This window comes from Lagopus leucura, unplaced genomic scaffold (assembly GCF_019238085.1).
Source record: "Lagopus leucura isolate 7727_CA_CO unplaced genomic scaffold, USGS_WTPT01 131-10_obj-0_obj, whole genome shotgun sequence".
NCBI classification, from domain to species: Eukaryota; Metazoa; Chordata; class Aves; order Galliformes; family Phasianidae; genus Lagopus; species Lagopus leucura.
In genome coordinates, this window is record NW_024968710.1 from 15,468 (window position 1) to 37,760 (window position 22,293).

A 22,293-nucleotide genomic window follows, 5' to 3' on the forward strand; every position below is an offset into this window, starting at 1 on the left:
TCGATGTAGGGGTGCCCGTTGGCACTTTTGGATGCTCCGCCGCCGGCCCGCCGCCGGCCGCCGCTCGCCCGGTCCTGAAACTCTATCATTTTCTACAGCTTCATGTCGTCCCCGTTTGGCTCTCGTGGCGCGGAGGCCTCCTGGCTAACGATGCCTTCGCTCCGCCCCTTTCTCCCCCTCCGTACCGCGGTGGTGCGCGCCGGACCGGAAGCGGCACCGTGGCCTAGTGGACAGCGGCAACAAGATGGCGGCGCCGGGTGAGGCGAGGGCTGCGCGGGGTCGGGTCGCGCTGCGGGGTAACGCGGTGCTGACGAGATGTTCCGTCGGTTCTCTGTTCGCAGGCCGGCGGCTGCGCCTGGTGGCGGCCCTGCTGCTCCTCGTTGGCGCCCAGGCCCTCGCTCCCAGCCACCACCTCACCGCGCGGGACCTGGCCCGACTGCGGGCGGCCCTCGAGCGGCCCTTCGCCGACCTGCAGGCCGCCTATCACTCCATCGTGGGCCTCCACAGCCTGGGGCTGAGTGTGGCTGACGAGAAGGTGGGTGTGCGGTGTGCCGTGGGGCTGGGCGGAGCCGTGAGGGAGAAACCGTTTCTCCGATGGGCCGTGCAGAGAAAGCAACGCAGCCGGGTGTTGTTCGGCGTCAGAGCAACGCCTTGCGTGTCTGCGGTGCCTGAATAAAGCTGTTCCATCGCTCTCTGGGTCCACCGTGTCACAGCTTGCAGTTTGCTAGTTCAAAATGGCAACCTCGGGGTTCATTCACCTGCACTATAATTACACCTTTCTGTGGCAGCATTTTCTGCCTGTGAGACAGGAGTGCTCGTTGCTTTCTTTCAGATCCATTGCCAAACTCAGTCAGGCTGCTCAATTTTGCTGTTCTTCTTTACAAAATACATTTTTCTATGTGTAAGTCAGAAAAAAAAGGCTGGTGGCATCAGCGTGATGCTTACCAGCTTTGATAATCTTACAGCCCTTTGTGTATCCCTTTTGAATGCTCTAGTTTGTTCCTGTGCTCTTACTGAGGTGTATTCGATCATTAAGGTTGGATGAGACCTGTCATATCATCTAGCCCAACCATCCATCTAGCACCATTATTGTCCATTAAGCCGTGTCCCTCAGTGCCACATTTCCATGGTTCTTGAACACCTCCAGGGTCAGTGACTCCCCGATCTCCTCAGGCTGCTGTGCCACTGCACACCACTCTTTTAGAGAAGAAATGTTTCCTAATTTCCAACCTGAACCTCCCTGGGCACAACTTGAGGCCATCAGCTCTCGTCCTATTAGTGTTAGCTGGGAGTGGAGGCCAGCCCTTACATCACCACAGTCTCCCTTCAAGGAATTTTAAAGAGTTATGAGCTCTCTCCTGATCCTCCTCCAGAGTGAATAATCTCGTTTCTGTCACCAACACCTAGCTGTGAACATAAGTTTGTTCCTCATAATTTCAACTAAGTTAGAGTTGTGAAACCATTCGGGCTTTTTTCTTTTTTTTTCCTTGGGATGTTGTGTATTTGTACCACAAACTTCTAACTGAAGGTGCTGTATTTAACCACGCTCTGTACCACGTATGTTTGGTCATCTGTGGGCTTCTCCTGGAATTGTTGCTTTACCTTTTGTCTGCATGGCTGGGCTTTTTACTGGTGCCTACTTTTGACAAAGGTAACGTAGCCTTTGCATCTGCAGGTAACCAGTCATTTCTTTTGTCCCTTAAAGTTTGTGTTGACAATGACTTTTCTGGGCAGTGTACCTCTTCTCAGCATGAGACTGTTAAAGTGGTAACAGTAGTAAAAATAATAGTGGTAAAAATAAGCATAAGACTGGAACATAACATTCTTGTGTATCTGGAGCATTAAGATCCTGTCCCACTTGTTAAGGCTTGCTCTTTTCTTGGATATTTTCTGATTAAAATAGGATGATAATGATCCATGCAGTCAGTCAGTAATGTGCTTGTTTCATACTGTAGCTGTTTGCCTGTTTTTTCTCTTTCTGTATGCTTTGAAATTCTTTATTTTGCATCCATAAGTACATGTGTGATATACAGCTGGAAGCAAGTTTTCCTGCAGAATAACTGCTCATCTGTTCTCTATCCCCCAAGCTTTTATTTAGTAAAGGTACATGGATCTTTTACTTTGATAGGTTTTCTGTAGTAGAGTTAATTTGAAATTCACCCACCTCTTTGAACAGGAGCTGTGTTCTGCTGCGTCACAAATACTGAAATTCTTTTGTTGCTTTATATCTTTTTCAATACAGTAATACACACCAGCATACGTGAAATCATCTTTAAGAGTATAACTGAAAACTCTTCTTGGTGGCTTAAGACTGATGCATAATTTAAAATTCCTTTGCAGGCTGCCTGCAATTTCATCAAATCCCATGTGGACTCCAGCAGTGTTGATTCCCTTTTCTATGCTGCACAATCTATCCGTGTCCTGTCTGGTTGCGAGGTGAGTTTAGAGCCCTAACTTCTGAAGACAGGTTTACTGAGTAAACGTTTACCTTAATTTCTTTATTCATCCATTTTGTAAGCATAATTTCTATATGACTTTCTCTCAATGGGTTGTACTCTATGTCTTAAGGAAATAATTTACAAAGCATCCCAGACATGGCAAAGTTCAAAGATAGGAGGCAAGTATTTTTTTCACTGCACCCCTGAGTACTTGATCCAATACTGTCTCCTCAGACACTTTCTGATGTTTTAACAGGGTAGAAGTTGCATCTCTCAGAAAGTAATGCCTTGTATTTATTTCCATGGAAACTATAGCAGATACTAAAAGCATAATAACACTGTTTGATAGAGCACATTCTCAGCTACAAAATAAGATTTTGTCAACACTGACACCATTAGTTATCCATTTTCACCAGCAGTGAACAAGAACCTGCACCCTACATTCATCCAAATCTGCAGCCAGCAGAGATGCCCCACTGTTGCTGTTGCCACAGCTGAAATGTGCCACCCACTGCTTCACTGTGCTCATATCCACTGTTTGATCTCCATAAATGTTCAGCAAGTGTTGATGAATGTCAGTGGGTGCTGTTTTTTCTGCATGGAGGAATTCAGTTCCACTTCTTTGTTCATACATAATCCGTGTCAGATGCTGTTCTGTCAGACTGCCCCTCTGCTGCCATCTGTCACACAGAAATGTAACAGAATGTTGGCTGGAAGGTACAGTTCCTGCTGCCATACCATCACTGTCTGGCTCTGGTATCACGGGCCAACATCATTAAATGGGAGGCATTACTTTTGGAGCAGCCTTCATAGTTGTTGTTTCTTAACCTTCTATTTTGAACATCGTGTCAATCAGTAAATGACAAGGCTAGGCACTGCTGTAAGAAGTCATTTTTTGTTAAATCTGGTATGTGTAAAATCTGTTTAATCTGCTGCATCTTCAGAGGTGTCATCATTTCTCTGCCCTGAATGACATGGAAATCTAACAGAGGGTTTCTGTGCCTGGCCAATACCAACCAGATAACTGAAATGATAACAGAATGAGTAAATGACTTTACTATTCCCTTGTCTGTGTGTCACACTTGGTATCCTTCTTGTTGTCTACTCCCTTTTTACCCACCCAATTCAGCTCTTTCCTGACTTTCTGCATGATGGCTGGCTCTTTCACCCAACACACAGTGAATTAGTTCAGTGAACGGTCACACTTCTACAGAAGTAAATAGTTCAGAACTGATAGTTAGAACGTGGATGGCTGTGAATGCTCCCAGATACTCCTAGCATCCTCGAGCAAGATGTCCACATGAATGCAGAGCTGATCCTGCATGCAGCACAGCCAGCTTGTAGATAAGAGTGATAATAGAGAAGGTTGGAGGTCAGGTCTCTCTATGAGACATCAGTAGCTATGGAAAACGAAGAGCATTTGAATAGGATTCACCAAAGCAGAATCACTCACAGTCTTTGGAAAGATTGTAAGGTGTTGGAACGAAAGCCCAGTATTGAAACACTGCAGCAATACACACACAGACCACACTTATTAGTAAATTGCAGTTGCATCGCACACACCTCACTTTTCATCAGTATCAGTGGGTGCTGCACCGTTATGTGAGGTAAGATGAAAAGCAGGTACTAAGAAGTTACCAGGATAAATCTGAACTGTGGATTATCCTGACTAATTGAGAGTTGACAGCAGTGTTTAGGTACTTAGTTAAACTGAAAGATAATGAGTGATAAATGTCTTTTTCTCTGCAGCTGATAGTAGTTCACCAGTCAAGTGTACTGCCCCAGGAGGAAGTCAGTGGAAAGACTGAAGAGATTTGTTCTCAAGTGTAAATCAATGTATTCCCTGTGCTCTCCCTCAGGTTACCATTTCAAATGAGACCAGGGAGCTGCTGCTTGCAGCTGTCAGTGAGGATTCTTCAATCACCCAGATCTTCCATGCTGTTGGGGCCCTGAGCAGCTTTGGCCTTCCTTTAGCATCCCAGGAAGCACTTAGTGCTCTTACAGCTCGCCTCAGTAAAGAAGAAAACGTGCTGGCGTAAGTCTTTCAAACAGAAATGTTTCACTGTTGTGTGTGCACCTTCTAGTCAATTGGATTTTGCAGTACAGGGTATTTTAATGTTTGGTAATCTGGTTGTAGTAGACCACACTGTATTTTCACTTGGGATATTTGTCCAGTTCATTATCGACTCTCTGGGAAAATTTGGAAAGTGTGTTTTGAACTGTTCTCTGTGATTTTGCCTAAATCTAATCTACTCTGTTTAGTTCAAGTAATGGTCAGAGGATGATGTGTGCCAAAGAGGCCTCTTCTTTTAAAAAGATTCAAAACAAATTAAAACCCAGACATAGTTCTTGATTATTTAGAGTTGAGGTATGCTGGATGCTCTTCCTTAGACCTTTTTCTTTGTAGGCTGGGATGCATGTACTGTGAGGTGGAAGAAAATGTGCCAGTAAGCAGAAGGAGTCTTTGCAATTACTACCAAAGCATTGCTGAAGTAATATTTACTGCAGAGGAGAGAATAGAGCTCTTAAAAGCTGGAAAGAAAGGGAAGCTTGTAACGACTTGGCTTCTGAAGCCTCAGCAGCATGTTTGGAGGACTGTGCAATGCAAAGATTAAAGTCTGGTTTCTTCTCTGCCTTTGAATCTATGAGTTTATTGCAAAGCTGATACAGCTAAGGTGGCATTCTCTAAGGAACTCTACATTTCCAGTAAATCTCATTGCGTTCATTGTGTGGGGTCAGCTGAACTCGTTAACGGCTACTTTACACATCATTTGGAATAGAGGCTGTAGTTGCTTTCATTTGAATGATGTATGACTTCTAAGGAACAAAAATCATACAATTGTTTGTTTTTTATTGTTTCAGAACCATCCAGGCTTTGGAGACAGCATCTTACTTGTCTCAGCAGGCAGATTTAAGTGGCATTGTTGAAGAGATAGAGGTAGGGAGACACTGTGGTCTCCAATTACTCTGGAATTTCTGCTAGATGTCTGTAATGCTGAAGGATGTGTTAATATGAAACATGCAGTGAAAAGCCAATCTGGCTAATTCCTTTTCTGTATCATGTGAGTTGGCTTGGCTCTTAATTTCAAGCAGTTATTTCCCCTGAACTTCAGCTGTGTCACAGTGTGACACAAAGTCTGTTGACTAAAATATAATTAAATTCAGTTAAGGCCAAAGGCATTTTTTTCTTCCTGTTTCTAAATTATGTATAAAGTACTCCAATGAATCCACTACCAATACTCTTGATTAGGCACTGAACGCTACAGTTAACTTCTGTGGATCCACTGGAATGCAGTTTAAATAGAAATAACTCTTTCTGTCAGGATCTTGTTGCTCGCCTGGATGACTTGGGTGGAGTTTATCTGCAGTTTGAAGAAGGAATCGAGACCACTGCACTGTTTGTTGCTGCTGCCTATAAGCTGTCAGACCACGTGGGAACAGAACCAGCAATGAAGGAGGTCTGTACCTGCCTTTTCCTCCCTTGCACGCTGTAGCTCACAGGAAGGACCTACCTGGTCGTTGTTGCACACTGCAAGTGTGTGTCATAACTAGGTAGGATTTCTACTGGAAAAAGTAATGAGCACACTTTGCAAAAAGGGAGATCTCAGTGTGAATGTTGAATAACAGAACATAGAAGGAAATTTCATCTTCAAGTTCATAGGCTGAATTTGTGGTGTTTGTTTTCTTTCTCCAAATGTACAGAAGGGAATTACAATTGAGACCTACTTTTTCTTTGTTGAGAGAAGCTGTTGGGAGGGAAAAAAACCTCTTGTTTCAGAGTTTCTTCAGGTATTTGGCACTTCCAGGTGCTTTGCAACACTTCAGAGCGTTTCACAAATGTTATTTACTTATGACGAAATACAGACACCCTCATTAATGGTGTCCAAAAGGGAGGCAACATCAGTACTGTACTTTTTCAGGAATCTGAAAGCTTGCATCTGCACTGAAATTGAAGATTGTTTGGAAATTCCTTCGGAGATTGATCGAGCTAGAAATTATTATTTCAAGTTCTCTACCTGGTACTTTTTTTTTTAACAAGTAGATCTTTTGATTGAGAATGGCAGCTTCCAGAAGGACAAGCCAAAGCGTCAGGATTGAGACAGAAGCAGTGTGAGGTGTCTGAGTTAACTGCTGGCTCTCTTCCACGCTGCTGCCAGCAGACTAACTGCAAAGTAATGTTTGTTATGTCATCAAGGTGGTGATTCTGCTACACACAATTCTAACAGGCAGCATCCAAACAATATAAGAAAAGAGTAAAAAGTCCAATTAAGGAAAATTTAGCATTGATTCAGAATTGGGCTGTCAGAAGCATTGTTGTTAGGACTTTAAAGCTTTATCTCCTATGAATGGTGGAAGTGCCTCGTAAAAGCCACAAAACTTGCTTTAAAAATTAACAGATTTTGTATGTGAAAAAGTGGGAACTATTTTTTTCTGAATTTAAATGTGTGTCAGTTGCTGGTTAATGTATGGAGCCATGCCACTCACTTCACATAAATGAAAAGCTGTTTGCATTATGCAGGTTCTGTAGCATCTGTCTGAATGCTTTCTGTAATCATGTGCTGTGTTCGAGGGCACTCATGTACAAGCTTGAGGCTGAACATTTGAGGTGCAGTAGATTTCATTTAAAAGTGTTCCTTGTCTGCAAGTCATGAAATGTTGTAACTACTGCTTTATTTTGGATTCTTTGATCCTTCTCATTTCTGATAACAAGTTGGCCCACTGTTTCCTCTGTTCGGATCAAAGCACAGGTAACGAAACCCTCACTTTCCATACTAGCAGGAAGTAATGGAAGAATCTATATAATACAGTGTAGTCTGCAGAGAGCAGTGCAGGTGCATTAACACTACAAAGTCAGGGTGCTCCTAGTCAGATCTGTGCTCTCAGGGGTACTGCTTTAAAGCACAGCCTCTGAGCTTAGGGATGCTACTGTGCTCAAGGGGATAAGCCTGCGTGGGCCTGGACTGGCTGCTTCTAGAGCCATTAGAATGTTTGCATCACCACTCTAAGGTTGTCCCAGTTTTACTGGTAACCAGAACAGGCTAAGCTGTAGCTTAGCCCTTCTCTGCTCTATGAAGGCAGTTGATCTGCTCTTGGAGCCCTGCATGAAGTCTGAATAGAGCCAACAGCATCTTCCATTCTGAAACATGTAATCTGAAGAGGTAGATCTAAATTCTGGTTCTGTGCATTTTAGCACAATTAAAATGACTGTGGTTGGAACCTTCCAGCCAAAAATAAGAGTACTAATGTGGCATTCAAAGGATAGCTAATTTTGGGTACCTCGTAGCGTCAGCTGTTGTAAAATGAAACAGGAGAAATTAAGCAGTTTACATGAATGGTGTTTTTGTTAATAGCGTTTTACTGAGCCAGCTGTGGTAAGCTGCTGGTGCTAATGTGTGGTTTTTCTTTTGTCAGGATCAAATTATCCAGTTGATGAATGCCATTTTTAGCAAGAAAAATTTTGAGACGCTCTCAGAGGCCTTCAGCGTTGCTTGTGCCGCGGGTTCACTATCCCACAACCGCTACCATCTGCCTGTGGTCATTGTCCCTGACGGTCCTGCGGCTGTGTCTCACCATCAGCCTGTACTTAGGGTCAGTCCTTATGTGAAAACCTGAACTCATCTCTTGGCTCACTCTTTTGTCTTGTAGATCTGGGCAAGCTGTGTGATGTGTAAGGTGATACCTTTAATTGTAGGTCAGGGCCCAGCCTGCTGTCAGTTTGGTGTTTTAGTACTTCTGTGAAAACTGTTAGAAACCTCTGCTTACCCAAGGCTTAGCAGATGCTACATTGAAAAAGCACACTGAGACCTTGTCGAAGTCAGCTTTTTTACAAACATTAGCTTTCTCCACTGTGTTAAAAGGGACTAAGGCAGTCTGGGTCTCTGGGCAGGAGAGAAGCCTGAGTACAAAATATAGAGGGGGGCAGTCTGTGCAGCTGCAGTCCGTGTGAGATGGTGGATTTCACAGAATTTCTTGTTTTGCTCTTCTAGCTTCAAGTGACCAATGCTATGTCCAAGCCACTCACTGGAGCTTCTGTAAAGCTAGACTACGCCAAGTCTGCATCTACCAAAGCCACTGTCCTCCAGCAGACAGCGTTTGCTCTGTCAGGGTAAGAACTTATTCTAGAGTTGAGGGAAAATAAATGTTATTTGAACAGGGTTGTATTTGCTTCTCTTTTTTGTTTTTCTACCAAACGTATGCTTGTATGATGGAAAACCCCAAATGCTGTTGTTACGTTTTGTTGATGGTGGATGACTGAGCACTGTTGTGATGCTGAATTTCTGTTGGATAGGTCCTTTGATTGCAAAGTTGCAGCATGCTCCTGACTTTGAGGGAACTTTGAGCACATTTCTCACCCCACACTAATTAGTTTTAGTTCTATGCAGCATTTCTTTTTGTCTGTTTAATAGATTGAGAGACATCTGGGTAGCAAGATGTGTTACTTATTGTAGGCCACTCTGTTCATGTCCTAGAGGGTTCTTAACACTTTGCTTTTTTTTTTTTTTTTTTAGGGAGGTCTTTGAGCTGAACTTCATGAATGTCAAACCTGCAAGTGGATATTATGATTTCTCTATCAGTGTTGATGGAGACAACAGATTTATTGCTAACAAAGTTGAGGTGGGTGTGTGTTTGGGTGGCATTTCATTTTTGTGCTATACAGTGAAATAGCTTTTTATTTGTCTGCTAAGAATGTTGCATGGCATTTTTAGCATGTGTTTTCCTGGCACATGGATTGGATTTTGGCTCTGGATTACGACCAGTAACCAGATTAGTGTATGATCAAAAGAGATTTCTGTGAACTTCAGAACCAACTTACCACTTAGATATTTGCTGTTTTGACAGCTTGTGGACAGAGGCTGGTAGTGGAAGTGTTCATGTAGCAGCCCATATTTTTAAGCAGCTATGCAAAGACAGGTGCTAACAATGTTCTTCAGAGCATTCAGGTCAGAACCTGTAAATCACAAGGCTTGGCTGGCGGCCGAGTGATTGTCTAGAGCTTGCCTGATGTCTGGAAGTTAAGCATTTGGTGTCATCTGCCTGTGGAAGCTCTCGAGCTTTACAAAAAGAGCCTTGCTGGTCTTTTGGCACCTCCTAACTGGGTATGAGTATCTCTCTAAAGGGGAGTCTTGTGTTAAACATTTGGTTTTACTTTCCTTCTCAGGTTGGATGGTGAGAAGCATGCGTCCTCTGGCTGTTCATGTATTCGTTGTAGTGTCTACAGCTGACGTGTCTATTCCTAGGGTTAATTTTTGCTTTTAATTGCCCTACTTAAGGAAAAGATTAGCTTTTAAAGTCTTGCAACATCATCAGCATGGAGTAGAGGAAGACACTTACTTACAACTGCTGACCTTTAGCGTGTGTCAAATTGATGTTGTCATTGTAGTAGTAATGGCACTTAGGAGTGTCAAAAGGGGATTGATTGGCCCTGCTTAAGCTCGCTGCTGGCACACAGAGGTACCAGTAGGAATGCATTAACGCTGGGGTGGCTTTGTGTGAGCCGCTTCTAATAAGACACATTGTTATGGGGGAGGACTGCTGGGGGAACTGCTTTTTTTTCCTTGCTGTTATTAGCATTAATTGTCCTTAATGCACCCGTCGTTTTTGACAGTAATGAGCTAAACCAGTGGGTTATTACTCCAGGCAGAGCCTGCATTTCCTGACATTAAAATATTTGAGAGATGTTTGTGTACTGTTCAGTCAGAGGGGCTGTGTGCAGCAGCTCTGAGTTGTAACTTTATTTTTTAATGGTTATTTCATCAGTCCATCTTTCTTTGCTCCCACCTTGGAATGAAATATGCTTTTGTTACAATTAGTCTGAGTAGTCTGTATGTAAATGGATCCATTTTCAGTGCCAACTTCTTTATTAAATTACACCTTTTGTTGTGAAGGAACTGTCAAAATTGTTGTGTTTGAAGTCAGACCTGAATGGTTTGGTGGAGGCTGTTTCACATGAGCAAACCAGCAGCAACAAATTGTAGTATATGATGGAAAATATCTTGGCAGTGAAACTGATTCTCCTGGGGAGCATTTGTAAGTTGTGAGAACAAATGTGCTAATTAATAACTACACACTGTAGGACCTGCTTGTGTTTGAGAGGAGGTATGGAGTTGGTGAAACCCACTGAAGCTCACTGTCTGTGGTTTGGGGTGGGAGGGGCAGGAAATCATTGCTCTGCTTGGGTTTGTAGAGCACTCAGCACAGAAGAGTTGTGATAAATGGCAGAGCCTTATTGGCTGCCATGCACTGAATGATAAATAGCAAGCCTTCCTTCAGAGGCACGGTTTAAAAAAAACAAAAACAAAAAACCTGCAGATCTGCAGGAATGATTTGGCTGTTGCCTGCTGGTAATACAATGAAACCAACAGAAACCTTTTAGGCTTTAGGAGCCAATGCAGGCATAGCTGGTTGCTGTCTGGAGACTTCCCTCATCTCAGGTTGCTGTCCAGGACACAATGCATGCATGTACAACTTCACGTTGCATGTGGTGCCAGATTTAATTGCTAGCTTCTGCTCGTGTAAGAGGAAAACTAGCTGGATGTGGATATTTGGACTGTTTCATTAAAAACAGTGCTCCAGGGGGAGCCAACTCCTGCATGGCTGAGAATCAGCTGTCTTCAGAGATGGTGGAGGGGAAGGGAGTGGGCTGGGGTTAGTGACTGATGTAGGAGCTTTGCCAAAAGGGAATTTGCTGTAGATCTGCCTTTCTGGTTGGGTTCTGTCTTGGCTTAGTGAGGGATTCTTTGTGGGGAAGGGGACAGAAGAACTAAAGCTTCTGAAGTGAACTTGACCATAATTAATAGGAGTGGTCCCAGTAACTTTCTGTTGTGTTTTGTTGCAGCTGAAAGTAAAAGTGTCCACGGAAGTTGGGATTACTAATGTAGATCTTTCTACCGTGGATAAAGATCAGAGCATTGCACCAAAAACAACCAGGTAAAACACTTCATTGTGACTCTGAGGGGCAATTCTGGCTCTAGACTGCAGGTCTACGAGCTTTACCTGCTTAAGCTAAATCAGGAAAATCTTGCCAACAAAACTATACCAGTGCTATTCCTCTTAAACCCCAATTTTTTTTGGGGGGGCGGGGGAGAGGGGCGGCAAATAGTGATTATTTTTATACAAGGTCTTCCTTAGTGTTAAAATAAGTACTGAGAGAAACCAGGCAACCTTAATCTTCTGCTCCTCCGGTGTCGAGTCTCTGTAGCAAAAGCAAGTTAAAATATTTGCTTTAATGTTTCTGTTATTACTGAACTTTGATAGAGAAGCTCTAACACAATGCACAGTGTACGTGGGGGGTTGGTTATGTTGTGGCTTAGGTTCACTTGAACTTTTAGCTGCTTTTTTGACTGCCGTCAGTTAAAACATAATGGATAGAATTTAACTTATTTGCATGGCTTCACTGAGGTCCTCTCTGCATTGCTACAGCCTTCCTGTGCTGAAATCTGAGTGGGTTCTTCTGTTACGCTGCCATCACACCTTGTAGCACAGCTTTGTTTAAATGAAACCTGGGGTGTAGGATTAGCAAAATTTTCTTTTGTGTTCCTTTGAACTCTGCAGTGAACTAATGTGTTACATGAAAACATGCAAGGTATGGAGCTCACAGGAGTAATATGGAGGAATTTTGTTCCTTTTTTTTTATTATTATTATTCAATTATGTCAGAACAGAAAGGCATACTCGTTGACCTGACTTTTTGTTAAAATAGATCACTTGTGCCTGGTAGACTACAGTGCTGTTAGTGCAACTTGCACACCTTGGTTTCACAGAACACCAGGCCTTCTTTTGGATGATCACCTCAATTCTGTTTGTTTTCTGCTTCCTAGGGTAGCTTACCCAGCCAAAGCCAAGGGCTCCTTCACCGCTGACAGCCATCAGAATTTTGCTCTATCCTTCCAGCTGATAGATGTGAACAGTGGAGCTGATCTCATTCCTCACCAGGTTAGAACAAATTCTTGTCATTACTGTGTCAGCACAGTGTTCCATTTTGTAGCATTTGAGATGACAGTTGCTCTTGGAAAGATTCAGTAGGCTTCGAAAAGCCTTATGTTTTTGACATGGACTGTGGAAAAATTACTTGTGTTGGTGGGAGGGAGGTGGATTCAGCCCATTTGTTTTGTCTGTATGTTCCATGAAATCTCTCACTGCTCAGATGCTGCAGGTACTGCAGCAAAATAAGTGTCAGGAGTTTGCACTGTGAAAGTACGTTTCTGTCCTTTGGAATATAGATTGTTGGCTGAGAAAGTCCACGATTGCAGTGTTTATTGTCTTAATGTATAATTTTTTTAAAAGAAAAGCAGATATGCATGCATCCCTTGTGTGCTGTTGTACTTCCTCTCTCCAGTAGCGTTCATTATACTGCCCTGTACCTCAGGTAGGCCTCTGGTCGGTGTTGATCCTGTGTTAATAGAATTATTTGAAGAGGCATTGTACTTTCTGATTGTTCAGGAGTGGAGGCAGCAGGCATCCCAGCTCATTCCCAGTCTCTGGTTTCACACAGTGAGATATTCCAGCAATGTTTTAATCCTTCCTTTCAGACTTTTGTCCGACTTCACAACCAAAAGACTGGCCAGGAGGTGGTTTTTGTTGCAGAACCAGATAGCAAGAATGTATACAAGTTTGAACTGGATACCTCTGAAAGGAAGACTGAATTTGACTCTGCCTCTGGAACCTACACTCTGTACTTGATAATTGGAGATGCCACTCTGGAAAATCCAATCCTGTGGAATGTGGTATGGAGCTGGAAGTGTGGTGATGTGGTTCTGAGATGACTGACAGTCTAGCAGGAGGATTTTGTACAGGCTTGGAATTTTAAAAAGAAAAAAAACTCAGATGTTTTTGTTCTTGTAGTGAAACAAAACCTTTTTGGCCACTTTTGGACTCTGAAGTTTGCTGTTTAAATATTCAAACTCCAAGTGAGCTTCAAAGTGGGTTTTAAATAAATGTTTATTTCTTCACAGCGTAGATTAGAAACTTGAGAGTGTTTATGACTTTGATTATAAGTTCACAGCAAATACTTCAAGGCTTAGGCTTTCTGTGCTCGCTGTGCTGGAAGTAAGTCCAACTTCTTCTGTTTAGGAAAAGTTTCTTTTTCAATTCTGGAGGCTTTTTTGTAGATTCCTTTAAGACAAAATCGGTCATGGTTGGCAAACTGGCACCAATAATGTAGTAGGTTTTAGAAAACTTAAAAAATATTAAAGTTCCTGAAGTTATGTGATTTCATTTTAGGCTGATGTTGTGATTAAATTCCCAGAAGAAGATGTGCCATCCACAGTCCAGTCCAAGAACCTCTTTGTTCCCAAGCCTGAAATTAAGGTACAATCAAAACCAAAAGCCATGTGCAGAGACTGGAGGGAGGGGGCTAAACCTACCTTAGCTTATCTAGTCTTTGTTCTCATTATAACTTTGTTTTGATTAGTAATCTCTCACGGAAGTGTTAATTGTGTAAGTAATGTAATTAAAGAAAAGAGATTTACCACTTAAATGAATAAGCTGTGTGTCCTACCAGGAGAGAGCAACTGTGAGAAGACTCAAACAAGAGAAGTAGAGCAGGTAGTGGGCACCACAGAAAGCTTTCTGCATCATTCTGAACACTTGTGCTCATAACAAGTTAACCACTGCTTCTGTGAGCGTGAGGAAAAGCTAACTGAGTAAGAGATCAAATGTTCAGACTGCAATAGACGCTACTTTAAAGAGTTGTGCTTTGCCAGCAGAGGAATGCTCATCATCCAGAACAACACCAGACAGCAGCAGGGCTGCAGCTGGTCCTCTGTGGAGCTGAGAGGGTGCTCTGTTGAACACTTTCTTACCAGCTGAGTTTGTCTGTTTGCAGCACCTCTTCAGGGAACCTGAGAAGAGGCCTCCCACTGTGGTATCCAACACATTCACAGCGCTGATTCTCTCACCACTGCTCTTGCTGCTCGTTCTGGTGAGTGAACTGAGCCACAGAACAAGGAGAAATCTTCCCATTCAATCTGAAGTCACTTTGAAAGTCAACCATCTAAACTTTATGTTATAATTCCTAGTTAATTATAATCAGCACAGCACTGCTGCAGTAATAGCTAGCAAGTGTCTGTGCAGAATGTTGGTTTGTTTTGTCTCCTAAACTGTTTTTCAAGTTTACAGTCAAAAGAGAAAAATACTGTTGCCAGTTAGAAGTGGGGTTTCTCCAGTGTGGTTCTGCTAGTCATGCTCAGTAATGGTGAGCAGATAAGTTACAACTAACGTCAGACTTCTACAGGAGAGAAGCAGTGATTCTGCCTTATATAACCATCACAAAATCTGTGTTACTTAATCCCATCAGCCTGATTCCCATTTCTAGACTTAATTGGTATTTGTCTATTGGTAGTTGAAACATCTAGCTCTATTTCAACTGCATCAATTCAGTGTCTTGTACTTAATGTGTACCAAATCTCATCTGGTCAAGTTAAATTATACTGTTTGGAGGGTAAACCTGATACCTTACTTGCTTTGCAGTGATTTCCCTTTAGCTGTTCTCAGTGAAAGTTGGCATTCAAATAGTCGTGTCTGCTGCTCTCTGCAGTTAGCAGTACATGTGCTGATGACAGACCACTTCAGTGAGGAATTTTATTGCTACCATCTTTCTCCATCTTTCATGCCTTTCTCTTCCATTCACTAAAAACTGAAGTTGTTCTTACGAAGAAAGATCTTTGCATCTGTAGGTGGTCTTTTGCTCTGTCCAAAACTTGAATGCTACCTTTTTTGTTGTTTTGTTGTTGTTGTTGTTGTTAATTGAAATTAATTCAGCTGGAAATAAATGACACTATTTTTTCTGGAAAACACAGATTTGGAATAATACCCTCTCATTGCTTTAAGAAAGAGAAATGAGGAACTGCCTTTGCAGACTTAAGCAGTAGGAGAAGTTTCCACTGAAGGAGCTCAACAGTGCTGTCTTTGACAAAATTACTGCTCTCCGTACCAGGAAACAATGTGTTTCTGTAGAGAATACACTGTATTCATTGAAGAACTTAAGTATCTCTGACGACTGTTTCCTTGATGTTTAAAATGAAAGCTTGTGTTTACAAGGACTGTTTATTCAGGTTTTCTTTCTTTTCATTTTAGTGGATAAAGATTGGTGCCAACATCTCCAACTTCAGCTTTGCTCCCAGCACTATTGTTTTCCACATGGGACATGCTGGTAAGTGTCAGGCTCTCTGCTATGTTTGACCTTCTCACCTGGGAGTTACAGATGTGAGCTGTGTTGGTAAATGGGCTTGCAGCCTATTAACTATAATGACATAATAGCATAACGTTTGTTCTCTTGTTTTCATCTGCCTTCCTGCTTTTCATGATTGTTAATATGATGATAAATCTGTCTTGGCCATCAGCTTATAACAACGGTCATTATCTGGGCTCCTCTCACAACTGTTTATCAGTACTTAATAGAACTTCTTATTTCCGGAGGTCACACTTCTGTTATTGCATGTTTATCCTTTGTAAGTAGAGTTTCTGTAGGGATTGAAACATGTGGGACTACTCTCTTCATCTTTTCTTTTACACTGCTTTCTGTGAAAATCTTCTTAGGCTGGACCAGGTTTTGTCATCAGTTTTATTGTACTTCTGGTCGCATAGCTATTTATTGCCTTGGTAGACTCTCAGAAACACAGCAGGTCGGGAGAGCATTGGGATCTACTGCTTTCCATATGACAACATTCTGCTTAATCCAGGCCAGTTTCCTTGAAAGCTTTATAAGCTCTTAAAACTAAGCAAAGATTAATATCCTCTGTTACAATCCAGAATACCCTCCATCTTTTAATAGCCTCCAAACTCTGTGATATGTCCATAATTATGCCACTGGAGGATTTGTTGCAAGCTGTCAGTGTCACATTTTTCTGAAGTATGGAAACCCAGATGCCTCCTTCTCCTGGCAGTTACACATACACAGTCCTTAAATCTGTCCCTTTGGAGCTGCAGAGACAAGTTAGAAACCAAGTGCTTAGGTGTGGCAGTGCAAGAATCGTTCTGGGAATAGCTAATGGTCTGTCTTTGTAGTACAGTTTCAACTCTGGACTCTGTCTTTTTTCACAGCAATGTTGGGACTTATGTATGTCTACTGGACTCAGCTCAACATGTTCCAGACTCTGAAGTACTTGGCCATTTTGGGTGGTGTCACGTTCCTGGCAGGCAATAGGATGCTGGCTCAGAAGGCAGTAAAACGGTAAGCCAGGCATAGATGCATTAGTGGGAGCTGCTTTTAAATTTGCAGGGAGGAGAACACATCAGTGTATATCAGTAACTGGTACAGTGACAAGCGTTGCTTTTAGTTCCTCACTCTTGGATGGGGGGACTCTTATGCCAGTTTTCAAGTTAAGCCCTAGAATGAACAGACTAGGGCAACGAGGTTCCCCCTGAGATGCAGCTGCCTGCTCCTTCAGAGCAGATGGGCTGCCTGTCTTCTTGCTGAAGTGGTCAGACACATGGAAAAAGCAATGAGTGAAAGAAAGCATATACACTGTGACATGGGGAAACCCACTTTTGGACAGATGTTCCCTGACACTACTGTTTCACTTAGTTGTGTACCAAGTTTTAATAATATTAGGTAATTAAAGCTGGTATAAATGCAGAAAATCTATGCTCCTATGCAACTGTGCTTGTGAGGTACATTTTTAAGAGGAGGAAGGTAAGTTGTGGATTATCCTACTGCTGTCTTCTACCTGAAGCAGAATTGGAAAAGAGAGGCAGCTGTTTTTTGAGGCATTGTAACAGCAGAAAAAGTGCAACACACACGAGGAGCAACATGGAACATTCTGACGAATGTTAGGGATGCAGAATTATTGAAGGTGGACAGACACTGGAAAGGAGGATTTAAAGAGATTGTAAAACGTTTATTTCCCTGGAGACGTTCAGAACTTGGCTGGATATGACCTTGAACAATCTGCTTCAGCTTTAAAGTTAGCTCTGTTTTTGAGCTCACAGTTGGACCAAGTAATCGCCGCAGGTTTGTTCCAACTGAAACTATTCTGTGATTCTCTAATAAATGCACTCAGGTATCTACATCAAGCAGTGTGGAACACCAGCCAGCCCTGGGCAAGATTTCTCTACAGCTAGAGGTTGTAGAGCTAGCCCAGTGTGGTTTTGTTCCTAAGCTGTGCAACCCTGCTGGAGACAGGGCTGCTGCTGCTGGGACCTGTGCCATAGCAGCTCTGTGTCACTGAGTTGTACTGTGCACACCTGGGTGGGTACTGCAAGCGTGGTACAGCAATGCCTTACCCAGTATGGACAGTCTTCGTGTGGATGCTTCATCTTTGTGCCCTGTGCCACACCAGGCAGCCTGCAGTCTGGTTGCTGACCCAAGCTTTCCATACTGTCTGTTAATCAGAAGTTGAACTCTTAGCTCGCCTGCACTTCTACCACATGGAGTTTCCACAAGAGATCTAAATTTTAGCACTTTTGCACTAATACAGAATTTGGATTTGAAGATGATCTCATGACCTGCTTTGCCATCAAGCCTGTGCTTTTCTTGCTTCCTCTTTTTGAGCCATTAGAACTCTTTATCCTTGCGCACCTATTTACATAAGTGGCCCTGAACTCTCATATTTTTGTTACACTTGTCAAGAGGACAAGAAAAGTTCAAAAAAAAGTAAAGATAAACAAGAAAAAAGCACAGCAACAACAAAACAAAACCTCACAAACACAGAAGAGTAGAATTTTCAGGGGTTTCACGCTGATGTGTTGCCTTTCAAACATCTCTACTTGCATGGCTGTAGCAGGGGGGACAATTATAATTAGCTCTCTACATGCTGTCCTTTCAGCTGCCTCAGACTTGCTCCCTTGAATGCCCAGCCCTCTGCACTATGGCAAGTTCTCTTGTTTATTTTAATAATGTTTCACTTTTAATTTAACAGGTAACAATAAAATCATTATTAACAACAGATTTCTTAGCACACAGATGCAAGGGGGGAAAAAAATACAACAAAGTTTACTTCTAAGTGTCTTAGCTCAACCAGGGCTTCTGTTAGCACGTAAATGCTGATGGCTGGTTCCTACTTCAAAACACTGCAGGGGCTGTCTCTGCTTTTTCATTGTACGTGACATGAATCTGTGACCACAGTGGCAGATTTGAAAGTAGAACCTGTACCTTAGGCTAAAGTTAAACCCTTTGTACATGACTTTAAAGCTCCAAAAGACAACTTTGTTAATGTGCGGCAGGTCTGGCTCAGATGTTAAGTGCACTGATAATTAACTTGATAGCACTTGGAGGCAAAGCTGCTGTTCCACTATGGAAAATGCAGGTAGGGGTTGGAGGGGAACTGTATATAAACCATATTTTTTCAGAAGTTACCAGAAGGCCTGGTTTTGCCCTTTGCATTTCTGTCATGGGCTCTGGTTCCCAGAGCAGAGCTGCTTTCCTCCTTCCTGTCTTCTCTGAACCTTTCTTCCTCTCTCCTTTTGGCAGGATCGCTGCAGAGCAGAGCAGTAGGTTGGCAAAGTATAGAACGCTGCGGTAAAAAGGGCTTTTGCTAGTGACCAACTCTTCTAGAAGTAAGGGTCTTTTTGGAATTTGACTTTCTTGGGCGTGCTGTCTGCTTCATTTCACTTCATTCCTCATTTCTTGCACAAAAAGGTACCTGAGCTGAAGCTGCCTCCTTTCAGCGTTGTTTATTTGGCTTTAAATCAGTCCTTGGGTGACCTTGGCTACAGCTGGGTTTGCATACTAGCAGTGTGTGTCCCTGAAGACTAAATGGTCTTCATGTGATTCCTTAATAATCTCGTCTTGTGGTGATATGTGCATGTTAATATGCTGGGTGGGTGTAGGAATGAACATAGTTCAAGCAATATTGTTCCTGTAAATAATTAGCAGTGCTGGCTAGAGGAGAACATAACGAAGGCGGCTCGCATCTGAGCCTTTCTGTCCTGCTGTGGGTACTCCTTCCCCACCTGCAGTGTCCTGGCTGTTCAGCTGCTGGCACTCTGACTGCTGGTGGAGCTCAATTAAGTCCTTGCTCAGATGGCAAGTGCTCTGTATGCACCAGAAGCCAGGTCAGCACAGTCTCATTCAGCTGAGGACACGATCCAGGATTCACCCTTCAATTAGACTGAACTGGTCACGATGGCTCAGTCAGTGGCAGCAGCAGCCAGCTCCCCATGAATGAATACAAGCATCTGATAGGATCTCCATTAGCCTGTGCTAATGTAAAGCCCTTCATTTCCTTTGACTCTGACCAGGTAAGGTCCCGGTTTGTTACATCCACAGTGTGATGGGAAGCAGATCTGCTGCCGCTCTGCATGTTGCCCATTTTGTGTGTATGGCTTTGTTTCTTATTCACACATTATTTCATGAAGGGGAAGGGAGAGAGAATGTGGGACAAGTCCAGGGGACAGAACTACTGCAGAATGTGCTGGTACTGGTGCACCCGCTCTGGTGTTCATAGCCAGCACTCCAGGTATTCACACAGACATTGAACAGAGCTCTGTTTTGTGGTGCAGAGCAAAACAGTGTGGGTGGCTGCATCTCAGAAACTGTGTGCACTGTGCTATAAGCTCCTGTTTGCACATCAGATAGCATGGAGGATGGCTTCAGGAGAATTACCTATGGACTATGAGCATTGTATCCCATAGGAAAAACAGCCTGGCACCACCTCTGCTCTCCCTGGAGTATTTAGAGGCATAATAGCAGCAAACAGTCTCTGACAGGTTACTGGAGGTGCATGTCACTTGTCACTGTGTTCTGGTTGCTGGATGCTTCTCTTTTTACCACAGCTCGGAGCCAGTGATTTTCAGCTTTAGTGGCCTGTTACCAAATACTTAGGAAGTGTGTTCTCCACAGCTTGCAAATTTTCTGCTTCTCAGCTGGGTATTTTAACTCCTTAATTCCCTGTGGGCTATGAGTAATCGTGGAAGATCTTGGAAATAACTCATCCACAAACCGTAATTGCTGCCATGTGCAGCCACAGCGCTTTTCCTCACTGCTGGGTTTCTGATGCCCCAGATATGTCTGCTAAGACTGTATTGCTACCAGCATCTGGGGTTGGACTGTCAGGTGCACCCAGCCTGTATCTGTCTCCTTGAAAGGGAGAAGGACGCTAAAAAGGTGGACTTACTGTGCCCACGTTGTTGAAGATCTTTCCTTTGTGTTTACCAGCTGGTTGCAATTGGAAATAATGGTCCTATTGAAAGTGGAGGAGTGGTAGAGCGGCTGCAGGCTACTTTGCATTCAGCCCTGCTTTTTTGTCCAGTTTTGTGTTTTTCAAGGCTCATTTGTTCCTTTTGCACCAGAAATTGACCTTCATTTTGCCTGAATGTTTCCATACTACTTGTACTGATTCCTTGGTTATGTTGTAGTGCTGGTTTTATCACCCTCCTCTCAGAGAAGCTTCCTTTGAGAGAGAAAAAGGGGTCTGGGGGCACTTGTACTATGTGAAGAAGTGCTTTGTTGCCTGGGAGAGCTAATTGTTTGGGTTTCCCTTTCCAGGACACACTAGCACCAGAAGAATGGAAGAAATGGGGAAAAACAGAGCAAACGCCTTCAGAATAGAAGTGAAAAAGTAATTGAAAGAGCAGAAGAATGAAAGCAGCAGCAGATTTTTTTTTTTATATATATATATGAAGTCAAGAGGGTTCCAGTTAAACTTTTTTTAAAATCTTGATTTTTTTCACTGTTGTGTTCATGCTACTTGAGTGTTTTTCATATGAAACCAGGAAGTCCTTTCTTCCTTGCATCCCTGTCCCCGTTCTCTGCTCTTAGAATGTTGTAATTTCTTTTTGAAAAAGAAGGAAAATGTAATTCTGCCTTCCCCCAGGTGCCCTCTCCTCATACTAAACAGTTTGTGAATAAAGAGGAAAGAACGGTCCTGAGTTTTGTTTTGGCTGTTTCAGAACCTCTGGTTGGAAGTTGGGCTCGCATGAACAGAGCTTTTTCTGGTGGGTAATTTTTGTGTATTAGTCACTGTGGTGAGGAGCTTCCTGTTCTTTTCTGTCCTTTCCCAGAGGTACCCATTTATTTGGGGACACTTCCCACTCCTGCCTGTCCTCTGTGATGTTTTCATTGGCGTTTCTCTGCTAACCAGTGTTCTCTGACTCAGGATGGAGCCAGGCCTGGCTGCATGGAGCTGCTGGGCTGCTCCCACCGGAGTCCCTGGGTGTCCTTGTGGGCTTCCTGCCTGCCTGTGTCTGCCTCAGCAGCTTTGCGGGATCCTTCTCACTCACATTTATTGTAACACTGAACTTTGAAGTTGCATTCAGTAATTCTGTATCACTGAATTAATGAACTGGGAGGTAGAAGACGAGGATGTTGGGGAATGGAGCAGATTTCTGGAGAGTTCTCCTGATGAACAATTTCCACATGGAAAACTTAGCAGTTGCTCCTGGCTCCCTCCCCTGCATCCATGTGTTGGCTCCCGTGTGTCCCATGTCAGACGGGTTTCTTTAAAGACCTTTTGGCAGAGGAGCTTCATGCAACGTCTCTTGGAAATCCGAGAGAATGATATCAGCCAGCAAATATGCGGCTGAGGGGCGCGGGGCCAATTCCTGCACAGCACCTCGCATGTGTGAGGCATGGCTCTGCTTCCTCACAGCTGCCTTGCCTCTTCCCCTCTGCAGTCGTTCACGCTTAGCTCACCATGTCTGTTCTTTCTCATACCAGTTCCTGGTGAACTCATACCTTTGTTCGTGGTGAACTTGACGCTGAAGATAGTACGGGTTTAATGAACTCTCCTGCACTCCTTCAAAAGCCTGATCTCATGCTGGATTCAAGCCTTCTGGGAGTAATGGGATTGTAACCAAGAAATAGTTAAGCTACTATTTGTGGTAATATCCTTTGGGATTCCTTTTCTGTTGAGTTCCTTGGGGCCTCGTGTTTTATTTTGTTTCACTACACGCCTATCAGCTTTGTGTCAAACCTTGTT

At 43.2% G+C, this 22,293-nt stretch overlaps 1 protein-coding gene across 1 annotated transcript; it reads left to right on the forward strand.

The window, feature by feature from the left end:
• Window positions 1-244: 244 nt before the first annotated feature.
• RPN2 (ribophorin II) lies at window positions 245-21,244 on the forward strand. The gene is made up of 17 exons (XM_042894684.1): window positions 245-535; window positions 2,341-2,436; window positions 4,298-4,473; window positions 5,301-5,376; window positions 5,762-5,896; window positions 7,851-8,027; window positions 8,426-8,544; window positions 8,948-9,053; window positions 11,275-11,366; window positions 12,256-12,370; window positions 12,967-13,161; window positions 13,658-13,744; window positions 14,262-14,357; window positions 15,512-15,587; window positions 16,478-16,607; window positions 18,846-18,931; window positions 20,862-21,244. The coding sequence occupies exons 1-16, from the start codon at window positions 245-247 to the stop codon at window positions 18,895-18,897; spliced, it is 2,019 nt and encodes a 672-aa protein (XP_042750618.1). The 3' UTR covers window positions 18,898-18,931; window positions 20,862-21,244.
• Window positions 21,245-22,293: the final 1,049 nt, after the last annotated feature.